The sequence below is a fragment of the Numenius arquata genome, chromosome 6, assembly GCF_964106895.1.
Source record: "Numenius arquata chromosome 6, bNumArq3.hap1.1, whole genome shotgun sequence".
In the NCBI taxonomy this organism is placed as follows: domain Eukaryota; kingdom Metazoa; phylum Chordata; class Aves; order Charadriiformes; family Scolopacidae; genus Numenius; species Numenius arquata.
This window is the reverse complement of record NC_133581.1, coordinates 58,485,404-58,511,436: the sequence shown is the minus strand read 5'-3', so window position 1 is coordinate 58,511,436 and position 26,033 is coordinate 58,485,404. Positions and strand designations below refer to the sequence as shown.

The window sequence follows — 26,033 nt, the reverse complement described above, 5'->3', positions numbered from 1 at the left end:
GGCAGCCCTTGGACATCCAATTTCCCTTATCAGGCCACTGAATAGAAAAGAGGCCCGAGGCCACATTAATTAACAGATACCAATCAGCTGTCACGTGTTGTGTGTGCAAGGTCTGAGGGGAGCAGTGGGTGGGAGGGAAGAATCAATAAACCATTGGGGAGGAGTGCCAGAGGGAACAGCTAAAGAGGAGTCCAGGCTACTGGGAAGAAGAGCTGCAAATCCAGCTCCATGAATGTGAGACTGATTCCTGTACAGCACAGCCAGAGCTCCGTGTAGCACCTGGTGAATCCCACCCCTTGCTCAGGCTGTGAGTACTTCAGGGGTGCCTCGTCGTTTGCCTCACCCTTCTGCCCTTTGTCTCCTGCAGTCAGTACAGTGCTGCTCCTGAAGGCAGCCCTCCTGACTGAGTCCAAGTGCAGGTTGATGCAGCTCGAAGGCTTGGAATCCCGTCTCCCTAGGTCTCCTGCTTGCTGCACAGGGAACTGGTGAGATTAACCTTGAGACAGGGGTAATGGTGCTGTACTCAGCCCCTGTCACAGTCTCTGGCACCTGGAATCTCTCCTTTAGTCACCCCTCTCCTAGCTCTGACCATGGAGAACAGTCCAGGATTTAGGCTGCTGCCTAGTTTCTGGGTCAGTCACATGACCTTTCTGCATCTTCATTCTCCATCTGGATTACAAAAGGGCATATACCATCACCTCACTGTCATCTGTCAATGAAAGCTGTTAAAGATTGAGAAACAGTCGTGTAGTAGAGTGAGAGGATTCGGAACAGACATGGCTCACACATTTCTGCTGGAGAATAAATTAAAAAAAAAAACCCTGACTTAACATCCAGCATCTCTGTTAATCACTCTTTCCCAGAGGCAGTTATAGCAGGTGGGAATTGCACAGGAGAGGCCATGTTTTACCCTGTGCCAAGAAGAACAGAAGAGCCAGCTGCAATTGCCCTACCCACCTGGGAAAGCCCCTGCCAGAAGCACTCCCAGGTAGCACACAACTCCAGCTCCGGCAGGCGGGCGTGAGGGCTGCGGTGTCAAGCTTGGACTTGAAAGGTCTGACAGAATCAGGAACCTTTTCCTCCTGTTTACACATGTAGAATGCAAGGGCTGGAGGACCGTGCCTCTATCATTGCAGTCTGCACAGACAAGGGAAGCTCTCCCATGCTATAAAACTTGAGATCAGGAAAGGTAAATGGTAATTTCACCTGGCGAAAATCACAGGCTTGCTATTATAGGTTTATAACACTGGACAACCTCTAGTTGTGAAATTCAACTGCCTCGCCATCTTACAGCTCCCAGGAATTGCTAGAATCCAGCCCTTTTGCATTCCTGAGCTGTTTGATGGCACAGCATCCAGAAAGTGCCCTTAGTGATCTGTTTCTTGCTGCTTTTCTCAGGTCTTGTCCTGATAGATGCTGAACGCTCTACTACCCTCCCTAGGCTCCCAAAAAGAGGAGCCTCTGTCTCCAGCACAGAGCGTTATGCATGTTTCCCTCCTTCCCAGCTGCAGGTTGAGAAAAGCTGCTTTATTTGCAATAGCTGATATGACATTCAGATTTTTTATTTTTTGTGATTTTTTTTTTTTTTTATTTCAGTGGTTTGGCAGTGGGAGCTCCCAGAATTTAAAAAAAAAAAGTCACATAATTTGTGGCAAGTGGAGTTCATAATCTGTTAATTTATTATCATTTCTGTCATCCTGGAGGGCCATTAGCAGAGGTAATAAAGGGAGATGTAATTATAGGATCTGAGGCCACTCCAGACACAGCTGCTGTCACTCCACTTGCCATATTTCATTCTGTGCTAGTACTATCGTCTTCCTAGTGCGAACAGCACAACAGCTACCCTGGGAGAGCCTTCGTCGTCACCCCTTGAGAGAGGCCTTGTCTCCCTGCATCAAGGCACGCAGAAGAGGTAGATGTTGTTCAAAGACAATTAGCACAGGGGGAGGGAGAGTTGGGGGGGGGGGGCTCATACAGAATGGAACAACTCCATGTTGGCTAAGCGTGGCTTTTGAGCTAATGGCTCATAAGGCTATTGAGCTAATAACATTTGCTAAACACCATTAAATCATCCTTTCTTGTTATCACAGGAGACTGTCTTTAAGCTTAACTGATTTTATTTGCTGACACTGTGGGGTAGAAGTTTGTGCTGACACCTGGGATAGTGAAAGGTTGGTATGAATTTAACATCACACTGTTCTTTACTAATTCCAGTGTGAACACTGGCAGGAATATATGACTTTTGTTCCTTTCTCCATCTCTCTCTGTCCAAGAGTCATGCACACAAGAAGCAATGTCCTGTTTTGCTGAAATTCTTTGGAAGGCAGAAATACAGGGCATGGATAATCTAGACACCTGGCAGCCTTCTGGCCCTGCCCTGCTCTGCCCCCTTGCTGCCTAACTCAGTATGTTTCATACTTGTTTCAGAACTATAGGGTATTTTGTTCCATTTTTATGAACTGTCATTTATTGTGTTTGCTTCTTGGTAGTAGTCCCTTGTGTAACAATCCCTGAGCTCTCTCCTGTACACACAGTCCTGTTATAACCCTGCTGCTGGTCTGAGCTGTGCCAGGCTGATGGCTGTTACCGTGATGCAGGGCCTTTGACAGGAAAGGAAAATACACAGAGAAATTTGAGATGATGGCGGGTATCTCCTGCCTGTCAGAAAGGAGAGGAAGAGCCCCTTTCACAGTGCAGGAATAATCGCTACTATACTCCTGTTCTGGGATAATATCACCATGGTAGGCTGGAAAAATCTGTAGAAACTCAGAGCTGAGCATCGCACGCCCATCCCACAACCGCAAACTAAGGAACTACAGCAGGGCACCCTGTGCGAACAGAAATAGCCAAGGTTAGAAGAACATACAACGGCACTTCACTGGACAGGCATAGCGGCTAATTGCATTGCAATAAAACCATTCCTGTTAACACCCCAAGTACTGGGTTAGTAGAGCAATCCAGGCTGAATTCCCTAATCGCCACTGTAACCCCACTTATGATGAATCAGCCCCAGATGGATTCTAGCACTAGTGATGGGTGTAATCCCTACAGTTACTGCAGATCTTGTGTAAGAAGGGCACCACTGAGATTAACCTCTACTCAGAAACACCATCCTGAAAAACTTTCTCCAGACTTTATAGTCCCACAACATCACAGTCCATATTCCATATAGCCCAGGAAACTACTAACCCTTGAGTCACAGGAGAAATACTCTCTCTGAAAAAAGAGAAGCAGCCACCAAAAAGCCAAAAGGGGAGTTACAAAGGGAGACAAAATACATGGGAGAACAAAACAGTCTGATCACTCATGATAAAAGGCCTTATCAAACAAGGAAGAACTTAAAGCCAAGAAGCAAAGCAAGAGAACACAGACAATGTCCCTTCCAACTCTGACAATTCCGTGATTCCGTGAATATGCAATATGGGTTAAATCCTGTGATCCTGGGCTGAGCCTCATATATTCTCCTGACACAAGGAAAGGGGACAGAAGACAGGAGATGGCTGTAGTGAGCTGTTCATAGCAAGCGTCTGAAGCAGTCTTTGGAAAGCTGCCATGTAAACCCCAAGGACATCCCCTAAATTCCCTGGGCAATCTTCACACCCAAATCCAACCTATCTTTTTTTTGGCAGGGGACAGAGGGGAGCTAGAGAGAGGAGGCATTTTCCTTTCCCAGATTAAATCTTTGTCCCCAGAGTGCCCTTGAGGGCCATGTCTGCGCTTTCAGCATGGGTCCATCCTACCTGCAGGTGTGAGACACTTGCTATGTCACTCAATCATACAGGCACTCACTGGATAGTCAGTGAGCCTTCCAAGGCCAGTCACATTGCCAATAAGTTGTCCTCATTATTTGTCAGCATAGAAGCTTGGAGAGCCACTGACAATAGTGAGTATGTCCTCCATTGCAATGGGACTTGTTCTGTGATGAATCCAGTACGACTAAAGCTTTCCTGAGTTTGGGCAAGAACACCCACTGCAGACAGGATGGGTACCTGCCTTGTCATTAGCAGTAAAGTGCAGTCACTGCCATAACATTAATTCATCTATAAACACAACAGGCCTAGGTCGTCTTGCTGCAGTGCAAAATCATGAAAGTCCGCTGTACCATCCCAAGGACTGTTTCCCAAGTGCTTTCGCTGTGCCACTTAGTACCAGGTATAACTGAGGACTCTATTATACCATTTCAAATCCCAGGGCACACACACATACAGTCATCAATTTATGCACGTACACCATAGGCTCAATTGGAGTTTATTACCAGTGAAAGCCCACCACAAGCAGCTTTCTGTGACGTTGATTTCCACCCATCACTATATGTAAAAAGCCTGGTTGAAGACAAAACTGATAGGCACAGTGGTAAGTAATAGCTCCCTTTGCTGTTTATGCTTACACTCATGTAATTCCCCCTGCTTACCTGGGATGTGCTTTGCCCAGCCAATGATCACCACCAGTTCCCTGTCTGCCAGGTCACAGAGGGTTGTCAGGGCTTTGATGTCACTCTCTGGCATGGTTGGATCCGGCATGGCATAAATCTTCTCTGGCTCAGCCACCAGCAAGTGGGAGACAATCTTAGTCACTGCACATTTCAAAGGAGAAGTTGTTGTTGGATCTCTCATGACATAAGGTGTTACAACAGCCCTTTCTAGAAGGACCTTCCTGTGGTAAGACATGACTGTAGAGTCCGTAGGACCTCAGAAATGGTTTTGGTCACAAAAGGAAAAACTGCACTGCAGTTACACGAGCTGTAGTGATCTGACTATACCAGACCAGCTCTGCACAGGGATGACAAAAGCAGGAAGCTATTGTAAGTCTGTCAGCCATCTCAGGTAGGTCTGACAAGGGGATGAGGAGGTATGAATCATCAGTTGGTGGGATGTGGAAACGTTGAGAGAACGATGGGTAGTATGGAAAAGAGAAATCAGCCTGGGACCAGTTCTGTTAACATGGCTTGGATACAGGAAAAGATCAGAATATCACTAAATGAATTTACATAATTTCCTAGGAAAGGTCTGGTATTTAACTGTAGGTACAATGAATACAGCACCTGGGCTGTGCCTTAGACATACCTAATCTACCTCTGCACTACCATCACAAAAGAAAATAATCCTAGTGCTGGTGACTGATATGGGAATCAGAAATGACAACTGCTCTATTGTATGTTTTGGGAGACCAATAAAAAGAAACTTAGTGGTTGCTCAGAGGACCACAATTCAAGACCAGTACATACGTGGCTTTTTAGCTGGGGGAGGGATCTGTAGGCTCAGGTAAGTGCTACTCTCAGAATCCAGCCTCCTCTTGTATTTCTGGCGGCCTCCACGGACTCGATCCAGGCGAACACCTGCAGGTAAAAGATAAATCCTCATGATTCCTTAGTGCCACAGAGAACCTTGACACGTAGATGCTAAAATTTGCTAAGGAAGATGTTCCCCACACTCTAGGGAGCTTCCCTCTCCCAAACACTTGAGATCTCAGCTGAACCCAGCAATCCCAATAATAATACCAGCTAGACTGCCTCCAGCTCGAACCATGCTGCTTTGAGCTTTACTTTTATTCAAAACATTAATGAAGACAGAAATTAACCCATTCAAACTCCTGAATCACCATCAATCTGATGGGCAAATGGAAAGCTTCAGACCTCAATGCCCTCTAGATGATCTTGCTTCTAAAAAGAAAGACTTTAAATGTCAATCAAACCTGCAGTTATAAAAATAAGCTTTTAGATTGTTCTTAAAAATGAGAAGTTAAATGTTCTGTGACCTCTCACTGTTTATATTTGAAAAAAGTGACCTATAGCAAATAGATTATGAACTATGAATTCAACAAAGATGTTTCAGCCTTGATCAAGTAAGGCAACAATAATAAAAGTAGAACCCAAATAAATAGAAACAACCTCTACTACCATAAAGCAAACAGCACATTGAAAAGAGTTCCCAATGACTGGGAAGCACCAGTGACTGTCACCATGCAAAAAACCATAGCAGCATCAATAGACCAGGAACAGCAGTTGAACTACTGTATTAGTACAAAATATGTTGTTAAAAACAAATTGTGAAAAAAAGCCATATTTGGATATTTGTCCAATTGTCAGTTATTTCTGGCCAGCCACAAGGTCTCTGGTAATCAGTTCTTGTGAAATTGCAGTAACTCAGTCTTGCTGGGAGAAGCAGCTATTGCAAAAAAATAAATAAAAAAATTAATAAAAATCTTTCAAGGTAAATAAACGTAGGAGCATTCAAATACAATAAAAATTTGAATTACATTATACAAGTATTTCCTTAGAAACACACCTGAGTTTAGCTAGTCTGATCACAGGAACCAATTATGTGATACACTTACTAATCACAGCGAGCCACTACTATTTTGCAATCAATCCACTGCATAAACACAAACAACTAAAAGCAAACACTCCAAATTAGTTTTGAAGTGATGCTTCTTGAACAACTTGTACATCTGAAAAAACCTGCAGTCTGCTGACAAACATCCTACCCTAGAAAGAGACACGTCTCCATCATTTACACAGTGCGTGTCAATGCCACATTTGCTTACTATGTCATGGAAAAGAGACAGCTTTTATTGTAGTGCCCCCACCAGCCCCACTTGCACCACATGAATCCGTCACTTGCCACAACATCTAGATTCTGATACTCTTCATGGCTGGAGCACCCAAACCAGCTTGACTGACAGACAGTACCAACAGCCCCCCAACAGCAAGAATAACCAACACCAACCAGGTCAACAGCACTCAGTTACACAGTCTGACAGCAAAATCTCTCTGGCAGCAGCGACACCCACATGGAGGTCTAGGTGGCATAACATGTAAGCCATCATGTGTGGGAACAGAGGCTCGCAGGCATGATGTTACTAATGCTCTATAGCTGCTTCCTTTGAAGAGTCCTGTTGCTCCCATTGAGTGGGAGAAGCAGGAATGAGCAGGCCTGGAGCTCTCCAGAGCAAAAGAACTTCTGTTGCAAGTGGCTGCTATGGGAGGACGGCAGACATTGAAGATGGAGAGAAAGACACGAAGCTGAATAGGTGAACTCAGATCACACTGAGTAATTTCCTTCCCCTGCCCCATTTTCTATTTCTGACTCTGTGTGGAGAATTCCCTGGCAAGCCTAAGCATAAGTACCACCTTTCTCCTCCATTACATGGTAGTGTTTCTGAAAATGTTGCCTATTGCTGCTTTTACCTCCATTCCCAGCAGCAGATAACCTATAGGCAAGACTCCTTCCTGGGAGCACCAACATGTTTCAGAGAGTGATTTCAGAAAGGGCAGCCAGGAAATCCCAACCTCAGATTATCTAGGGAGATTCCTGAGGAACAGCACTAACAAAGTCCTGGATGAAGCAGGAAACTTTCATTTCCATCCATGATTTCTTTCCCTCTATAAATGTGCCCTGTTTTCCTAAGAAAGACCATGCTCTGCTGAATGAATAAGCCAGGAGAGGAGGGAGAGACACAAATTTCAGAAACTGCCAGAAAACCAAGTAACCAGGTGTGAAAATTAAAAGGGTCAGGAATACAGTGTTCAAAGATTATGGAGAAATCCAGAACAGGCTGCAGGACTTCAGGCCTGAATCACAGCTCCCCAGGACCCTCACAAAAGAGTGGTCACAGGCAGATCCATTCCCTCACGCCAGTGGGCAGGATGTCATTGGTGCCGGGAGATGCCATTTGCAGTCCAGGAGAAAGCAACACACAGCCCTCCCGGATGCTTTTGCTGTGCAGTTTGATGAGCAGCCGGGAGGGGGAACTGGGAGGGGTAGAGAAAAAATGGGGAAAAGAGCTCGTTTCCTTCTCCCAAGGAGAAGCATGCCATCCTCCAGTGCTTGGCAGAGGGATGGCTGCACAGGTTGCAGCAGTATTAGGGACCCTCAATCAGATTATAAGGACACCAAGGACTTAAGTGCATTAAAAAAAGATAAGAGAGATGCAGAGAGATTTACCCTCTATCCCTCCTTCCCCGCACTGAGCAGATAGAGGTCTGTTTGTCCAAGGACTTTGGCTTGTTAATTTTGAAGAAGTGTTTCTCCTCCTCTTGTTCCCCATCCCGTTCGACACTCCTTGAGGCAAATGTTTTCAATCAGCATTTGGAAAGCCACTATTCTACTCTGTTGTCATCGCTCCAGCCACAGAGCTGGTGAACAGGCTGACCCCTAAGTAGCGCATCCCAGCGCCCGTTGCTGAATGCAGTGACCTGCGGGTGCTACAGGAAGCAAAAGCGTTTCAACCCCCGAGTTCCTGACTGTGACACTCCAGACATAAGCATCATGGCAAAATCCCTTCCCCAAAGATGTGACAGCCTAATGTGGCATATCTAGATGGAAGGAAAGGGCACAGCCAAAAATCAAGACTGAGCTGTGGTATTCAGGTGGCTTGTTAATGCCTGCTGCTCTACTTTGATTTCCTTGGTGGTTGATTTTAAGATAGGCAGGCTGGCTACAATGAGGCTTTGAGAGGGACACTAAAGGACATGAAAATGGAATGGGGAGGTGCAGTGGGTGAGCTCAGAGAAGCAGCATGAAGGAAAGCACTGAGCAGGGAAGAAATGGAGGGGGATGTAAACTGAGATATGAATGGAAGCAAGAGGGTGTAAGTAAAAGGAAGGTGTGAGTGAGAGAGAGAGAGAGAGAGAGAGTGAGCGCCTCTCTCTGAGTGATGCCTACACTGTAATCCTGAGGGCAGATTTCACATCAAACGTCCAGCCACCTGAGCTTTAACTGCAAGGTGCAGCAGCAACTTACGAGATGCAGCTGGTCCATACTGAAGACTCTTACATAGGATTTGGTGCCATAGCCTGACAACAAGACAGCAGCAAGAGAAAGCAGTCGCCTTCCAGTTTCTGCATAAATGCATTTCTCACATGGATCACAACTGGCCAGTTCCCAGGAGAGAAGGCACTCATCCTACAAATCTGTCACCACCGTAGGCACTCCTGGACCCTACTTCTTGACAGCATCAGCAAGGTGGGACTGCTAGAGCAGCAAAGAAAGGAGGATTTACATATGCAACATGAGATGCAATGGTATAGGGCAAAGTTTGGGAAGTAGCACCCCTTGATAACTTGCCTTTCTGGCAGCTGCTTCTTTACAAATGAAGGCTGTCTCTGCTGGAAACATCCTCTCTCCTCCCACTCCCCTGTGCTGCAAGGAAGTGCTGAATCTTGTTACCTTTTGACGGACTCTGCATAGGAGTCCTGGCACCCCACCTGACCTAAGTGTGGAGGTGACCCTGATAACCATCAAAGGGATTGAGTCCCAGCTCACAAGCAGCACACCCTCAGCATCCCCAGCCTGCCCGAGCCCCTTCTGACCTAGCCGGGAGGAGGGCAGGGCCAGGACTCGTGCAGGACTTTTCAGCTCAGCATCTTGCCTGGGGTAGGGATGTCAGTTTTCTAAGCATCCTGTGGGTGCCACTCGTGTTCCAAGCGCTCTTGCAGAGAGGTCTGTGCCAGCACCAAGCCTCTGCAGTGGGAGAGCTGATCTGCTGATCTGTTCAAGCTCCCTGCATTTCTCTGACATGCCCCTTGGAGAGATGTCTGCCTGACAACTTTGGGATCAGATGTCCCCTTGCTGACTTGATAACATCAGGCTTTGGGGTTTTTTTCTTAATGGAAGTAAAATAATTCCAGCTTTTTTTAAAAGCTGGACCCAGGCCGAGTCTGTCGGAAGTAAAAATAGCCGAGTATGCAGAGGCGACAGCACACAGAGTCAGGTTTAGTTTCTCTTTTATTTTCTGGGGACTAAAAATACTCTTAAAAGCTCTGTGAAGCTAAGCCCTAGCCAGTGGGAAATGCAGTCTAGGCCCAATATCAGCTGTCGTGTCAAATTACTAGCCTCACCTCACTTTCCATCGAGTCCTATCACATGCCCATGAATTGATAGGAACAGAAAGATCTATCTTGCCAAAAGAGCTAACGGAGGAGCCAAGCTACAGGGTTTGCACGGTACAATATGTGTCTAGACCAAGAAGGACACAACCAAAGGCAACACAGGGCAAGTGCTGGCCAGGGAGCAATGCCCACGGGGCTGCTTTTACTGAGCTTCCCCGATACACCAGCCAGGTCTTGTGTCCACTGCACTGCCCACCTAATCCTTGAGCTGCAGTTTCTGCATCAATGCAGCCTGCTTGCTCTCCCAAGGTCTGAGCTGGGGTGGTGCTCTGCAGCTAACAGAGATGCCCCTGTCCCCAGGAGCTGCAGTCTAAAGGACATGGATTGGCACTGCCCAAGGAAGTTGGAAGGTGTAGGCAGAGAAGAAAGGAAGGGAGAAGGGTTGTGCCCAAGGTGTCTCCTACAGAGTTTCACTCTCCCTTTTTGCTCTGAACTTCAGGAGAGACAACAGGATGTGGGGATGAGAAGAATGGTCCATGAGGAAGCCTATCAAGGAAACAGAGAACAGCGATGACCATAAAAGTTAGGCTTGCCAAGATGGGGAAAGAAATAGATTATAGGGAAACGCATTTCTGTCTAACGAGAGTGGAGAGGCTGCAACCTGACTAGGCTCTCTTTCGTTACTCTGAGCATCCAGTATGGGAAGGGGAAAAGATCCCTTTGTAGTATTAGGCTCTTATACTACTGCAAAATAGGCTGGCCTCTGGAAAAATGTCCTGGTAGATGACTGGTGCAATTATCCAACTTGTCTGAAACACAGGAAAGTGACTTGAGGGTCACAGGTCAGCATGGACAGAAAAACCCCATGACTAGCATGATGCAGGTGAGCAAACCCGGGAGTGACACTTGCAATGGGAGGGTGAGGGACTCGCTTGGGGTAGGGAGCAGTGGAGTTGAAAAATCCATCTCCTGTGTTACAAGGGCCTATAGAGAGATTAGATCAGTTAAAGCAGGATGTTGCAGCCTGCTCCACCTTTGATGTTTTCAGGGATATGTTAGTCAGGTAGGAAAGCTCCTTTATTGTCTGCCTGGCTAAAGAGTCCTTGGACTCAGAGGAACACGTTAGCCCTATGATGCCTGATGATACCTGGTATGAGAGCCTTGGAGCAGTGACACAAGGTGTCCTTGCTCCTTACACACAGAAACATAAGCAGCACGTCCCAGGTGGTTGGTCCAAAGCATACAGGATCTGGTGTAACCCACACAGCTTGCAAACCAACCCTTGTCCTCTGCTAACGCCAGCTGCACGGCTGCCAGCTCTGCAGGAGCGTCTCTGCAGCATTAGCCATTGCTGTCTCTCAAATGGACAGCTTCCCTCCTGTGCTGAGCCCCTCTTACCTCACCCTCCAACCACCCCAGAAAGTCAGGAATTGACAAGGGCTTCAAGGGCAGATGTGAATAAAGAATACCTCAGTTCCTTGTTCAGCTCGCTCTAATAACCCACACACTCACCCTGTGTTCATGGTTCATGCAAATGTTCTCCTTTGATTGCTTCCCTTCCCAACCCTCTAAACAGCCAAAAGCAGGAGAGCAGATCTATTGGCTACGTCACCCATGGCTGCAATGCCTGCATAGCAGCAGGCTAAGGGGCACTGCGTGAAAGGCACAGATATAGGCATGTGCCTGCCATGAAAAGACTAAGGATGCCTTTCACAAGAGGACCTAAAAGATGACAAAGCCCCAGCCACACTGACTTTCCAAGAGGTAGTACTCAGAGCTACCCCAAAAGGGTGTTTGCTGTCTAGAGGAACCTGAAGCCCTGGTTGTGATTTAAGTCACCTTATTTTAGACTTTGATAGCTCTCTTCTCTGCATTTGGGCTCCCTTGATGGGCAACAGAGAGAAGCAGGCACCGCCACATTGATGTCACTGGCCAGACACTTACCTGAGGACAAGTGAAGACACACACTTACTTGCCACTGACTACCAAGGGAACCCCTGCAGGGTCAAACCAATGCTTTCTCTAGGCCAGTTTTCTGTCTCAGTCTATTTAGGTACAGTGTATGAGCCTTTTGGAATAGGTAGAGGAGCATAAGCATGGACCGAGAATCAAATTTTTAGATACATGACACAATGAAGAGGCCCCCATCACTGCACGGAGAGAGGCTGCTTGTGATGGAGATCCACAGAGGTGAGGAAGTTAGACCCACCAACACAGCACGCTGCTGCTTTGGCCAGCCTCTTAGAGCAACTCTGCTTGGGCCTTGCAGCCTTGAAGTCTCTCCTGAAGTCTTCACCCCAGCAGCGGCTTTTCCAACACTAAGAACTAGTGTCCACTTATTATTTAATTCTTAAATTAGAACAGCTGTGCCAGGAAATTCTGAGTAAAGACCCTCTCAGGATACCCTGCAGCCCAAGGGCTGGCAAAGTCTTCAAAGGTGAGTCAGGGGAAGGGATTGAGAATCTCAGCAGAGCTGAGTCACTGGTGAACGTAGGTCACCAGAGGCTGTGAAAATGTCGATGCACATGCCTTGAGTTACTGTAGAGCAGTGAGACACAATTCAGTCACACCCCACTCTTGCTCACCTCAGAGCATCTTACCAACCATGTTGTCAGAACTGCCTAAAAGCTTGTAGCACAATGGTTGGGGTTTAAACATCCCATGATGGTTGCAGCTTTTAGCAGCTTCCTCTTTTCTGTACGTGTTATAAGAGCACTAACCACAATTTCTAATGACAGAATGTACAAAGTGATTATCATAAATCTGTGTAGAGGTGATGCCTCTCTGAATCCACGCAAACATACATCGATGGAACCTGGACTTCATGTTTGAAAGAATGGAGATTTAGTTAGGTATGGCAAGAACCTAGGTAGATTAATAATTCAAAATGAATGAGAGGAACCAAACTAAACAGATTCATAATCCATTGGATATGGCACAAGGTGTGGGGAGGCTCCTGGACGCACTAGTCTTAAGGTCAGAAAACAGATACCAAATACCATCAGCCCAATGTGCACTTTGTGGACAGCCCATCCACTGGAAGCCTCCTCTTTGGAGAATTACTATCACTCTGCCAAAGGTGGCGCATGCTCTGTGTCACACCATCGCCCAGCCCAACTCCAGCCACATCGCAAATGCTCAATTCATGCCTTGGAAAAAAGTTGGGTGTGGATGATACAGGCATCAAGATGCCACTCACTGCACCTGGAGATCCTGTGTGAACAGGGGGTTTGCCTGTCTGTTTTTAAACATAGAGGTATTTTAGAAAAAGAAAAATAATTTTTCATTCCCTTTTTTCATTTGGATGCCTCCAATAGTGATATATCTGGCACCGGCTGGAGGCAGAATACTCTATAAATACAAAGCCATTAAATTGCATGCAGCAGCAACCTGATCAGGGCTGCCTTTTAATTTCCTGACATGAGCTGGCCACTAACCCAATTACCCAGAATCCCCCGAGGAGCCCTCATCCTTCCCAGGAAGCACAAAGCAAGAACCCGAGCATATTGCGGGGATGCCAGCTGAGCTTTCACTGAAATCAAATATCTTTTTGAGAACACATGGTCTGGAAGCAGGGATGGGGGCAGGAGGGAGAGGGGAGAGGTTGCTGGAAACACTTTGCTCCGTTGAGAGATTCTTTTGCTTGAAAACAGAAATGAAACACCCTCCATTTGGTTATGTTGCTGGAAAGGAGCTCTGCTGTTGATACAGTTATCTGGATTTTAGTGAAGGATGAAGGCAAAGTTACTAAATGGAAGTAGTTTGAGACTGCTAGCGCTTGGAATCTCTTATTTAGATGCTAGATGACTGCACCCAATTTATAATGTCACAGAGCCAGGCCTGCCCAGGGTGACAAATTTGTTTCCTTGGGAAACATTTGCAACATCAGCCACTGGCTGCAGCTGTTAAGGGAAAAGGCAAAGTCAGGAGCAGACATTCCTGTGTGGAAAGTTCCAATGGCTACAGGGTTTCCTAATCAGCCACAGTCTCGAACAGGAGGAGGATGGATTTGAGAGACAGCCACTTCTGAAATCTGGAGATTACACTCTCCACCATGTCTGAAGTGGGGACGATCTCCACCATTCACTGAGATGCAGGCACTTAGGCAGCACAAAGGTTATCAGGTTGTTGCAAGTTTCTGAGGGGCAGGGTATTCCTAAAGGAGCCGGTGGGAAAGGGGAGCAACTAAGAGGAAGATGAGCTGAATGAACTTTGTGGTTCTCCTCTGTTCACTTCTTATTCCTATTTCACTACCTGGCCCTGCAGGTCAAGCAACTATTACATCAGAAATTAGATTAGACAGATAGGGGTTCAAGAGCATGGTGGATTCATAACAAAGAATTTGGGTGCCCTGTTGAATTTTAACATGTTCTCTAGCATTTCTTATGGCAGCAAAGGAACAAAGCCTGGGAAAGGAATGGTTGTACCTGGGATTACTACAGCACAGCAGATACACTTCTGGGAAGAAACAGAGTCATGTAGATAAAATAAATCATATGCCTTTCCTGGATAATGGCCTAACCTCTGTCTTGCTGTTAAAGCATCCTTTTCTGCATCTGGATCAAGACTACCTTCTTCTACCTTCCTTCCTTTCACTTGTAGACTTCACCCTTGCCACAAAAGAAATTGCTGCTGGGTGACTCCTGAGAGCCAGGAGGCTAGGCCAGAGGACAATTTGCTTTCAAAGATGTTCAGAGTGGGGTAAAGCACCTTGTACAAGGCAGGTTTCCTATCCTGGGAATTCCCACTCCTGATTTTATCACAAGAAATGCATGTAGATCTGGGGAACTCCAGAAATATCTTCTACTTTCTGAAATACAGTACGCCTGGTCTACCACAGGACACGTCCCCAAGGCCCTTTCAGTCTTTGCCCTCTTTCTTGGAAGCCAACCAGTGACGTCTGCAAGAAACTTGGCAGAAGCCACTCACACATCTCAGAAAGATACTCCTAGGCCTCAGTCATGAGCAGGACTCTGAGGAGACAAGTCTTAGCACTGGCAGAGAGCAGCAACATAATATACATTATTCCTAATTAGAAGGAAAACAAGTCTCAAAGGCTGGTGGAATAATGGATGACATCTCAATGCCCGGATGAGATTTTTTTCAGCAGTTATTTTCTTTGCTATTTGGTTTGTCACTGTCTGATGTGACACATGATTGCTTATGCATGCACTTCATGAAAGCATCAGTGACCCAGCTTTGCTTCCTTTTCAGAATTGTTCATGCTCAATCTGGGTCTCTGCAGATGTGAAAGCACAGAACAGGGAACAACACAGCTTTAGAAAAAGGTGGGAGTCCATTGAAGAAAAAATTCCATAACAATAAAGGACCAAATGCACAGACAACAGCCAGTCTGCTCTGTTTGGTATGGTATGATTTGATATGTCCCATGTTACCTCTCCTCCGCTTGCCTGTCTGTCATTTCTACCCATTTCCCGCTGCCAGCAGGCTCGTTCTTCAGCAAGTCCAAGAGCAGCAGAGCGCAGGTTTTCTGGGGACACTGCTTCTCCACAGGGGCACTGAGACTAGAGTCCACTGGAATCCTGGACTCCAGATTCATCAGCTTCCTATCTGAGCCTGCTAGTGAGGGCTAATTAATGCTCTCTGGGGGCACACTCCAGATGGAAGGGGAAAGTGAGAGACAGGCAGCCAGACAGGCCAACACTTCAGACATCTGAGCCAGTTGGGCTCCATGGGCAAATCTTTCCGCCTGCCGCTTTCCCTAGCGAGTCTCGCCTGCCTTGCAGTGTCACACCAGGAGAACCTGAGACAGCAAAGCTCTGGTGTCCGTGCAGCTCCCTCGTTTCAATGCATTGATCGGAGCTCTCTTAAAGAAAGTGGCCTGGATATCCGAGACACCTATTGATTGCTCCATTGGCTGTCTTCCTGCCCTGATCCTCATTCACTCGGCAATGCCTGAATAACCTGCGCTTCTGCATTAGGGGCAGTCTCTCCAGATCTTAAAGGGCTACATTCACAGCTGTTTGCCTAGCTGCAGCCCATGTAGGGAGGAGAGAAGATGCGTGGTGACCCTCATATGCACTCCCCAAGGGGAGAGCCTAAGTATCTCCTGCAGCATCAAGCTGAGCATTTCAAGTGTAAGGCAGAAGCTTGAAGTCACGGTTACCTGTCTTTGTCATCTCTGAATTCTGGTACCCTCTGCCTGAAGAACTGGCTCATGCCACATGTCCAGTAGGAAGGAGGTGGTACGTATGATGACAATAACCAGGAAAATCTTTCCTCCCTTAATAAGAAGAAGTCATTGAGCCCTAAATTAGGTACCAATGCAATATCAGACTCCTTCAGAGGAAGGACAGTTTCCTTACCCAGAAATGTCCCCACTAAATTACCAGCCCAGTGCCAAAGACATCAAGGAGAAACCTGCCAAGAGAAGAACTGGTTTCTAGATCTTGCCTTTAACCACAAGACCATTTTTCTCCAAACTTCATTAATCAAGCAGGAAAAAGAACCTGTCTTAGCAACCTTCTGCCATGGATGAACCCAAGGAAGAAGAGAGAGGTACACCAAGGCAAAGTAGGAAGGGGAGCTACTGAAAGGAAAAAAGTCATAGCTTAAGTATCCAGACACATCTTGTCCTAATGAGTGCTTGGAGACTTGCAGAATAGGCTCTCTGGGGAAACCAAGACTTCAGGGATTTTTAAAAACAGATAAACCACTAGAAATGTACAGCTGGGAACACTCCTGCCCTGGCAGAGAAAAGGGATGGATGAGCTAATAGGATGACAGATCAGAGATGGAAAAGACCAACGAACCTTTTCTAATCCAAAATCCCTTGCCAATTCTGCATTTTGAGCAAGTCAAACAATTATGGATTTGTTCTTTCCAGAAACTCCTGGCTCTGTGGAGACCACAGACTGTAAAACCATTTTTCTCCTTTTTTGGATTTTGCTTTTAAAGATGTGTATTGATTGAATTCTGTATACTAATACTTTGTGTTTCCACCAGGCTTCACATAAACTTAACTAATTGGTCCTCACAAGCTTTTTGCAAAACAAAGCAGCATGACTCTTATTTCTCAGCTTGGGAAACTGAGCAAAAGAAAGAAAAAAAATATGCCCGCTTAACATCGCTTGACCACAAATAGGACACAGCAGTCCTATTTACAGATTGCTAGTGTAGTCTCCTCTGCTTCTCTTGATACTGTCATGTGTTCTTGCATCCCATTACTATCAATAAATCTTTATACTGTATATTCCACAGCTCTAAATATTATGGGCAGGATCACAGATACACTGACATCAATAGCAAACCACCGTTCCCCAGTGGCTTTAATGATGCCAAATCAATCCCTATATGAATAGCTAAATACACTTCAGCACAAAAGCAGTCTTAGAGTCAAATTTCAGTTTGCCATGAGTAGCATCCCATAGGGTTCAGGAGTTCAGGTACAGCATGGTGTGAGTGAACCTACATTGCTTTTCAGCCTAACTCTGGTCTGGAAGGCTTTAACTGTTTTCACACAACTTGGAGGCCAAGCCACAAAACCCTTCAGAGGACTCTGCTCTGGGCTGTATCAAACTCCCAGAACTGGAAGCAGAGGATGCCCCAGCCACACAGTCAGACACGCCAGCACTGGCTCCTGTGACTCTATGCCCCCAGCTGCCAGCCTGAGAGGCTCCACTGGTGGGATGCAGAGCAGCACAGACGCAGGCAGCCAGCGAGCCTGGACCCATGCTGCTGCTCTGCAGAGTGACTGGAGCCACATCAGGCTTTTAACATTGTTTTAGGGGATTCATAAAAACAGGCTACAGTGCATTACCAATCCGCGCTCCCATTAAAGCCAGTGTCACTAGTGTGGATTGGCGTGTGGATAAGGGGATATATCCCCTCTCCGAACTACCACAGAGGTAGTTCTACGCAGAGAAGCAGGTTTCCAGTGGTCCCTCTCTAATTCCAAAAGCAGGTGCCTCCCTCCCAGTAGTGGATCAAGATCCTCCCAGTCTACCACCTCTATACCTAAGTCAGGGAGGGCCACACTACACAAGTCTGCATCTCCTCCCCTTGGTAACTGGTGTTCTCTGGCAGGAAGATATAACCATAGAAACTACACATCCATCAAAGAACAGAACAGGGTTTAACATCTAATCTACATTCTTAACAACACTGGCTGCCATCAACACACCTCCCAAGAAATGAGAAAGCCCTAGTGCAAAGCAATACACGCTCAAGTGATGTTGTACAATTCATCACCAGCTGCTATGATGGTATGACCTGGAACCAGGCTGCATGCTGGTATCTTGGCTCCAGCATAGAGGACTCGCACAGACCACAGCCAGCTGCTGTTGCTTGTGGTTAAACTGGGGGGGACTATGCTCTGCCAGGTACAGCAACGCAGAGGGTTGCATGCAATGCTTCTCCTTTCTTCCCCCTCCTCCTCTTGATCCCTCTCCCACAGGGGCCCAAGGGAAACAAAGCTTTAAAGTCAATCCATAAGAATGTGTTTAATTGCCACTGAATTCCCTGTGGTTCATCTTGAATGGGCAAGGATTGGGGAGGGGGGTGGGGGTAGGAAAAGCAGCACAAGAGAGAAGCTGAACATGGCTCAGAGAGTGCTGAACAGATCAATAGGCTGAGCATAATGCAGGTTGAGCATGCAGGGCAGGGGACCCACAGCTCCCAGACAAACCTGTGCTATCCACCACCTTCAGAAAATCTCCTGTGTGGGAATATGGGCAGACCTTCGTTGCACACTATGCTCTGCATTAACTCCATCCTTCCCTCACAAAGCCCAGCCAACCCAGTCATGATCACGCAAGAGCCTCTCCTCCCCAACACTGCAAAATGACCTAGGGGGCAAGAAGAGCAACACCCTCCAGCCTGAGGTTCCTTTGGGAAATGGTCTGGCACAGGCCGTTTCCAGTTATTTGTCAAATTTGCAAGTGCTAGAAGAAATATCCTAGCATGAGGGTGCTGACTAGAACCACTCTCCTCTCTGGACTGCCCTCTTGGTCACTGCCCATCCTGACTCTTTTATAAAGCCTGTGAAAAGGTACCTTCAGAAAGCCAGAGGGGGCAACTATGTAGTTAGCCTAGAAGATCCCGCAAGGCCTGGAGACCCAGGTGCTGTTGGGACAGGGAACAATTCTCAGTCTGACTCTGTCTTACCTTCTTTTAGCATCCCCACTTTGAGGCATTTCATGAAGCGACAGGCCTGACAGGACTTGCGCCTCCGTTTCGTGATCTCACATTCATTGGTGGCCGGGCAGCTGTATTCAATATTCCCTGCAATCAAACACAGAGACGGTCACCCAGGAACCACGTGCTCCCCACTGATCCAGGGACAGGCTGTAGTGCCCAGATATTCTCACCACCATCAGTCTGTATATGCTGCATGTTTGCTCACTCATTTGCACACACACATACTCTGAGACCACAGCCACCTGGTGATGGCTTTTAGAGAGCCCAGCACTACTTATTAGAACACATTTCAGAAAAAAGCAATACTGCTGTATGTATTGGGAGAAACCTGTCCATCCAAGGGACTGACTGCAATGCTGGGCTTTCACGCACAATGAGTCCTCCAGGCATGTCGTCATCCCTTGTGCTGCATCCCTTATAACCTGGCCTGTTCCCTGAAGTCCACGGCTGAGAGTGGGAGCAATTCAGACATTAGCAGCATTTCCTTTGTGCCAGTCCTGCTCCATGTCTGTGGGATGGATGTCACCTGTCCTTTCTTGCTTTGTTTGGGGGACCAGGAAGCTCAGAGATGGCATTTCCTCCTTTGCTTCTTTCTGCCAGCTGGCATACTACAGGTAGCAGGGAAGCAGGAGGTCTGGATTGAGAAATATGGATAAGATGTCCTGTAAAATGAACACAGGCGCTCTATGCAAATCTTTCCAGATTTATTTTATTAGTCCTTGTGCACCTGCCTCTCATCCCTCTGCACAGAGCATCAGCATTTCTTTCCTTATTCCCTTTCATTTATGATCAACTCACAACACTGCCTCCAAGACAAAACAGGGAAAAAAACATCCCAAATTTACTTCTGGTCACATTGTATTTTATCATAAGCCAAGAATTCAACTGAAACATGGATGCGAGGGTCTGATATGAGGATGTACATGGAATTATGCTGGATCACAGTGTAATGCAATTTTAGTTCTAGAAGACAACAAACAGAAAGAAACAGCTGTCTCCATCCTGCCATTCACTTTGGAGGCAATGTTTCTAAAGAGGCCTATTCAATATTTGCTGTGGAGCAGGACTGGAAATCTAAGCTTGACAGTGATGCATTGACAACGACAATACGTTTAAGGCAGTCTAGCTACTGGGTAAATCAGGCAGCTCCAAAAAGAATTTCTAAGCTCTACAGTCAGCTGAGAAGAACGGAAAAGTTGGTTTGGTGGTTTAGAGCAGGAAATTGAATTCAAGAGTTCAGTCAGAGCTGTAGGGAGGAGCGTAGGTAAGAGCCGAGAGAATACACAGCATGAACTTTGTATACCATCAGATTAGAAGTAGAGTTTACCATTTAGTAGCCCTGGGACAGGACCTTATTTTTGTTCCTACATCGGTAATGGATTTCTGCGCTCTTGTGCAAAACCCTTCCTTCCTCTAATTAAAGACCAACAACCTGATACCTACCAATCTCTGAAGCAGTGATTAGACCATGGGGCTAACTAAGCAGTTGGAAAGCCCATTGGGAATCTGAGTGGAAAGAGAGCACAGATTCAAAAGGAAGAAGGCACCATTTGATTTATCACACTATGCTTGGCCCATGCTGGGTGAAAACCCAGGAGCACACAACTCCCAAGGCCTAAAGGTGATCTGCCTGCTAGTTATAAACCTTCTACCTCTTGCCTCTGGTTTTGTCATAAGACTTGCAAGTTGTGCCCAAGCTCCAGTCCAGCCACCCCATTCCTCATCTGCCCCAAAAATGCAGTTTGTCTGCAGGAGCAGAGTGTGCTGCACAAGTTGCAGACTGTATTTTGTCATTGTGCAGCATCTGAATTTCAATAGCCAGCAATGTATCAAGGTTCTCAGAGAGCTGGAAATTGAGATTCAGGCTTGATCTCAAGGTAATAAACAAACTCCTGCTCTCAACACAGAGCTCCAGCACATTACAGACCCATGAGCACGCAGGCCCTGACCTCATGATCAGATACTTGCTGTGCCCCACACAGGAAGGAACACAGTAGGAACAAATCTGGGATAAAACTCAAAACACAGTCTCACTTTGGAAGGTTTTGCCTTAGTTTCAATGCCCACCATTCTCACCAAAGCCAGGACCAGAGTTCTGGAGAGATGTAAGATTTCATTTTTTGTGGTCCCAAGGCCAAAAAATTGCTCCCTAACACAGAGACACTACACCAAGGGCACTGAGCCCTTATAGCAGCAGGAGGCAGTGACAGCCCTCATCTGGCAGCTCAAGGTCAGTCAGTGTGTCAAGCAGATCTCCAACTTCCCCATGCCTCCAGGGCATCAGGAATTGCCATGAACCTGACAAGCAAGTACTGGAAATGGTCTACAAAACCTACATCACAACTAAATGTGATAGTGTCAGAGTAGGTGTAGGTACTGGTTACCATATACACCACTTTATGTACAGCTTGAATAAGCAGTTCTCAAAGGAACTTCTGTACTGGGATCATGACTGTTAAAGGACTGAGATAAAGCAGGGTGGGCACAGGGCAAGTGTCCCTTCCTGGATGGTAAAGGAGAGGCCATCATGTAGTGCAGCAGCCATGTGGTTTGCTGGTAAGCACAGGTGAAAAAATACACCCAGCACTGGTGGGACCTCCCATTCAGTACAATTATTGCCTTCTCATTGAACACAGGCTCATGTGCCCCTTCCACACGCTGTGCCCAGTCTAAAGGAAGAAAGCACCAGTGGCTGTGTCCTACAGCCCTCTTTGCAGCTGCAAATGCTAGAAGTGAGGCCCACTGTACCCTCTTCACACAAGACAGTGCTACCAAAGTAAATGGAGTTTTATATCAGGCCTCAAAAGTCTCTGCACCGAATGGTTTAAGAGCTACAACTGGGGGCAATACCTGCCATTATTGCAGAAAACAGGAAGGCACAATCAGCATTACCCAAGCAGAACTCGTCCAAGAAAAACTATTGTCTCCAAAACTTTAACAAAGTTCTCTGACTTTTTTTTTGTGTGTGTGTGTGTCTCAATTTCTTTTATGGGTCCTGGGGCTGGCTGCCAGCACAGTGAGCTGCTCGCAGCTCCCTGTAATTTCTGTAAGTGCCCTGTGATAAAGTGATGAGATTAACTCATCGAAATTCCAGCAGCCTCCCAGTGGCTGGCGGTCACACCACCAGCCCGGCTGCCGGCACCCAGGGCTTGGAGAGATCTTCCCCTTCACTGCAGCAGCTGGGGGTGCTGCAGGGCCCTGCAGAAGAGCGTCTGCACACAAGGGTGCACATGGACAAGTCTGTGTGCACGTATAAAATCTGAGTCAAGTCTCTCTGTGTCGTGAACTGTACATTATGTGGCCCAGAAGGAAAGGGCAGAAAATGGGATAATCTAATAAACAAACCGCTAGGACCTTACCGATGCCACAGCATAAGATTTGCCTAAAAAATGGCTTCAAAAGAATCAAGTGGTGAGTGACCAGATCCAAGTTTGGATTTGTTCTAAGCCTTCATATGTGGCCTTGGAGGGCAAATCTCTTCCTCTCTGTGTCCTAGTTTGCTTGTCTGCAAAATGAAACGAGCACCAAACCTACCTTCTGGGGAGTTCGTGAGTCTTGATTCATTAAGGTCTAACTGCACTTTAAAGCCTTTTGATGAGAGATGCTAAGAAACAGCCAAGGACTATTAAAGTGATAGATCATGTTTTTTATGCTGGAGAACTGCAAAATTACCTTATTTTCTGTAAAATTAGACCTTTAACTGTTAAACAGTTTGGAACATAAAGTGCACATGTAATAGGAGCACCTGAAAATTGCACACCAGAGCTTGGTCATTCAAGAGACCCCATAGTCACCATATCTCTCTGGAAAGGGAGGGACTGGGAAGAGGAGAATGCCTCCCTGAGCTTAGGGAGTGCCATAAAGTCTCACCCAGCTCCTGCTTAAGTTATGAACAGGGCTTCTCAGGGGAACTGAGCTCAGAATTAGTACAGCACTGAGAGCACAAACTGCTCCCTGCTTACTGATCCTGCCTTTCTATTAAGCCTTTCTACAAGGAAACTCAGGAAAGATTAGATAGAAGTAGCTAACAAAATCTTTAAAGCTAAAACTTCTTCAGCTTCTGTTTTCTGAAGACACCTCCCCCTCCATCTCTCCTCTTTTCCTGGTTTCTTCTTCATTTCTTTTCACCATTCTTTCCCTTTCCTCTCCCTTCCTTGCATACTCTGTCCTGCTACACACAGGCCTCTCATCTCCTTTGGGTGACTCAGAGGGCCAGACGACTACAGCTTTTCCTGAATTTCAGGGAAAACCCCGGATTCAGAAATATCTGCTATTAAGTTCCAAATTCCCTTCATTCAGGCCATGTCTTTCACGCTAGTGATTTGACACAGCATGCTGCAGTTGTGACCAATGATGTGGTGCCACTCTGCCAGTCTCCTGGGGCCAGAGGACTGAGATCAGGAATTCCCAGGGAAAACCATCTCATAGGCACCTCAGCCTTTGCATTTATTTCCTTTTATCCCAATTTTTGTAACAATAGTTATACTGCATCCATGTTGGTTTTTTTTTTTTTATTGTTTGGTTGGGGTTTTTTTGTGTTTTGTCCTGAATCCCTTTAATCTTTGATTTCTAAGGTAAACGGATCTTTTGGGTGTCTCAGTGAAAAGGGACCTGAAGGCTGTAAAAAGGCCCTCGGTCAGTGCAGTGCCAGACCAGCAGTTCCTCTGACCTCAGCAGGCACTACTCCGGCCTCCTGCACCAGGACAGGGAACACTGATAATATGCATGGAGTGGATTCTCTATTACCTTCCACTAAATTATCCCTTCTAACTGAGGTATCATAACTTGCATCCTGCTATGAGAAAAAGTACTTGGTGAAAATCAGAAGAAAATCTCTCCAATGACCTGTGTGAGGTAAGAGGGTTATTTTTTAAGCCACAGTTTGCAAAGAAAGGGATTCAAATATTGGACCTGTAAATCTGTATTTAGGCACTTAAGTAAGTGACCTGATTTTCAGCAGGGCTGTCCTATGCTTCCAGTGACATGTCCCTGATCTAGGTGCCTGAGTATATACAAGCATCAGCAGAGGGTCCTATTTTGGGGAAGAAAAAAAACACTAAAAAAGCCCCAATCAAACCAATCCCAAAAAACCCACAAAAATCCCCCAACACAACCACCACACCCCCCCAAAAAAAACCCCAACCAACCCCAAGAACTTCCCATCCTAGTAGACGCATTTATCACTTGCACAAAAACGAGACTTTGGAAAAGCAAGTGAGATAAGTACTAGTTCTTGGATTAACCAAAATTTTACTCTTGATGTTATGAGAGGAAAAGGAGGTAGCTATATGTGTAACAGCAGGACTGTTGGCCTCCTCAGGGTGGCACACCTGGCTCCTGGTCCATGAAAGAGGACTTGGACGTTTCACACAACCTCACTCAAATCAGCCTCCTGCTTGCATGAGGACACAGGAGATGGGCCCTGGGGGCTACCTACTGGCAGCAAGTTTGTCTGTAGGGTTTCTGACACAGAAATACTGTACTGAAGTTCCACAGAGAAGATCATTCTGCACAGAGTTCTCTGTACAGATGCACAGAGGCAAGAAGAAAACACAAGACTAATAGAGTTGCACTGGAGATGGTTTTCTGAATCAAAGTGCTATAGCTGTGAATAATAAGCAGCACTCAGGAACTAGATTCCGGGATTACTTTACTTTCCCTGGTATGCTTCAGAAGTTTTTGAAAAGCTCAGAACACATCCTGGTTTTTGGCTGTGGAGTCCCACCTGAGAACTAGCAGGCACATTTCTGAGAAGGACAGAAGGATAGGACAGTGTCTGGCAGCTGTGGCTGCTTCTGTAGGGACAAAAAACCTCCTTTCTGCATCTCACAGGCCCCTTGCTGATCCTGTGGATGGTAATGTTCTTCTGCACAGGAAAATAAGCAAGTTCTCTCAACTGCCCCTCCCTCCTTAGAGCCACTCTAACCACCATAATGACAACCAGGCAGCCCTAGAAGACTACGGATTTTGTTACAAGCCTGTTATAAATCCCTACAAGTCTTCTGAGCTGCATAATCCACATTTTAAGCCCCTTATTGGTGTAAGGGCATTCCAGCACAGCAGTGGTATTGCTACAGTCACCGAGTTTGAAGCTTGCAAGACTCAAGCAGGGAATCCACACATGCAAGCACTTTGTGTGATACATAACCTGCCTATTCAGAAGTTGATGGTAAACATGTCTCCTCTCTAACCCCCTCAATAACCAGTTCTCTCCGATATCATTCCTTGCAAGTCCTGTATCACCTTATGGGTATGAGTTCCAAGCACACAATGAGATGATTCACAAGGATCAGAGAGGGAAATCTTAATTCAGATTTATTTTGATGAGCTTTAAGCTATTCTTTTATATTAATGGGTCATTTTAGAAATAGACTTAATTTTCACTATTTGAAGATGAAAAATGGATGAAGGGTAGTCATAGTCATGAATATGTTGAATAATAAAGGGCTCATATGGTTACATAACACTGTTATTAGTTGATATTCAGAATAGGCAAAACTACCTACCAGTTGTAACAACTGATGAACAAAAGATAATGACAATATATTTGATTGATATATAATACTCTACCTACTGAGCAAACCATTAAAAGAAGGAATAGAGTTAGATTAAGAAATTGTACCCTGTAAGAAATCCAGCATTTGTCTTTGTCCTAAATTTGGATGAAAGGATTAGTTAGGATTTCCATGAAATAGAAATTTAAAAAATTTTAATTCAGAAATATCTAAACCACATTATTTTTCATGTAACAGATCCATTTAATTTCATTCAACTAATATGAAATTCTTGGTTTCAAATCAGATCTCTCTTAAGCACCAACAGCAGCACACTTCAAGATGCCTGAAATTCAGATTCTTACCTATCTTCGCTAAATTGCACCTTCTACAATATTCACAAAGTCAGGTGATGCCAATGGTATGTGTTTTTAGGGTAGACATTTGCATCATGGAGGTAAATGCACACTGCTGCTAGAATATAATGGAGACTCAAAGCACAGTTCCCACAAAGCAATACAATGGTAGAGAAATAGGATTAACATATTGTC

The 26,033-nt window shown here is 45.9% G+C and overlaps 1 protein-coding gene across 5 annotated transcripts in view; it reads right to left on the bottom strand.

Moving 5' to 3' along the window:
* The window catches only part of ESRRB (estrogen related receptor beta), a 104,123-nt gene that overhangs the window by 12,533 nt on the left and 65,557 nt on the right, over positions 1-26,033 (bottom strand). For 2 of the 5 annotated variants that reach the window (XM_074148501.1, XM_074148502.1), the window contains exons 3-5: positions 18,956-19,072; positions 5,225-5,335; positions 4,412-4,573 (exon numbers count right to left, since the gene is read on the bottom strand). In XM_074148501.1, the coding sequence (XP_074004602.1) occupies positions 4,412-4,573; positions 5,225-5,335; positions 18,956-19,072 (390 nt within the window). Of the gene's footprint in view, positions 1-4,411; positions 4,636-4,759; positions 4,768-5,220; positions 5,336-18,955; positions 19,073-26,033 lie in introns of all 5 variants that reach the window. The other 3 variants (XM_074148505.1, XM_074148504.1, XM_074148503.1) reach the window with 3 other exon arrangements.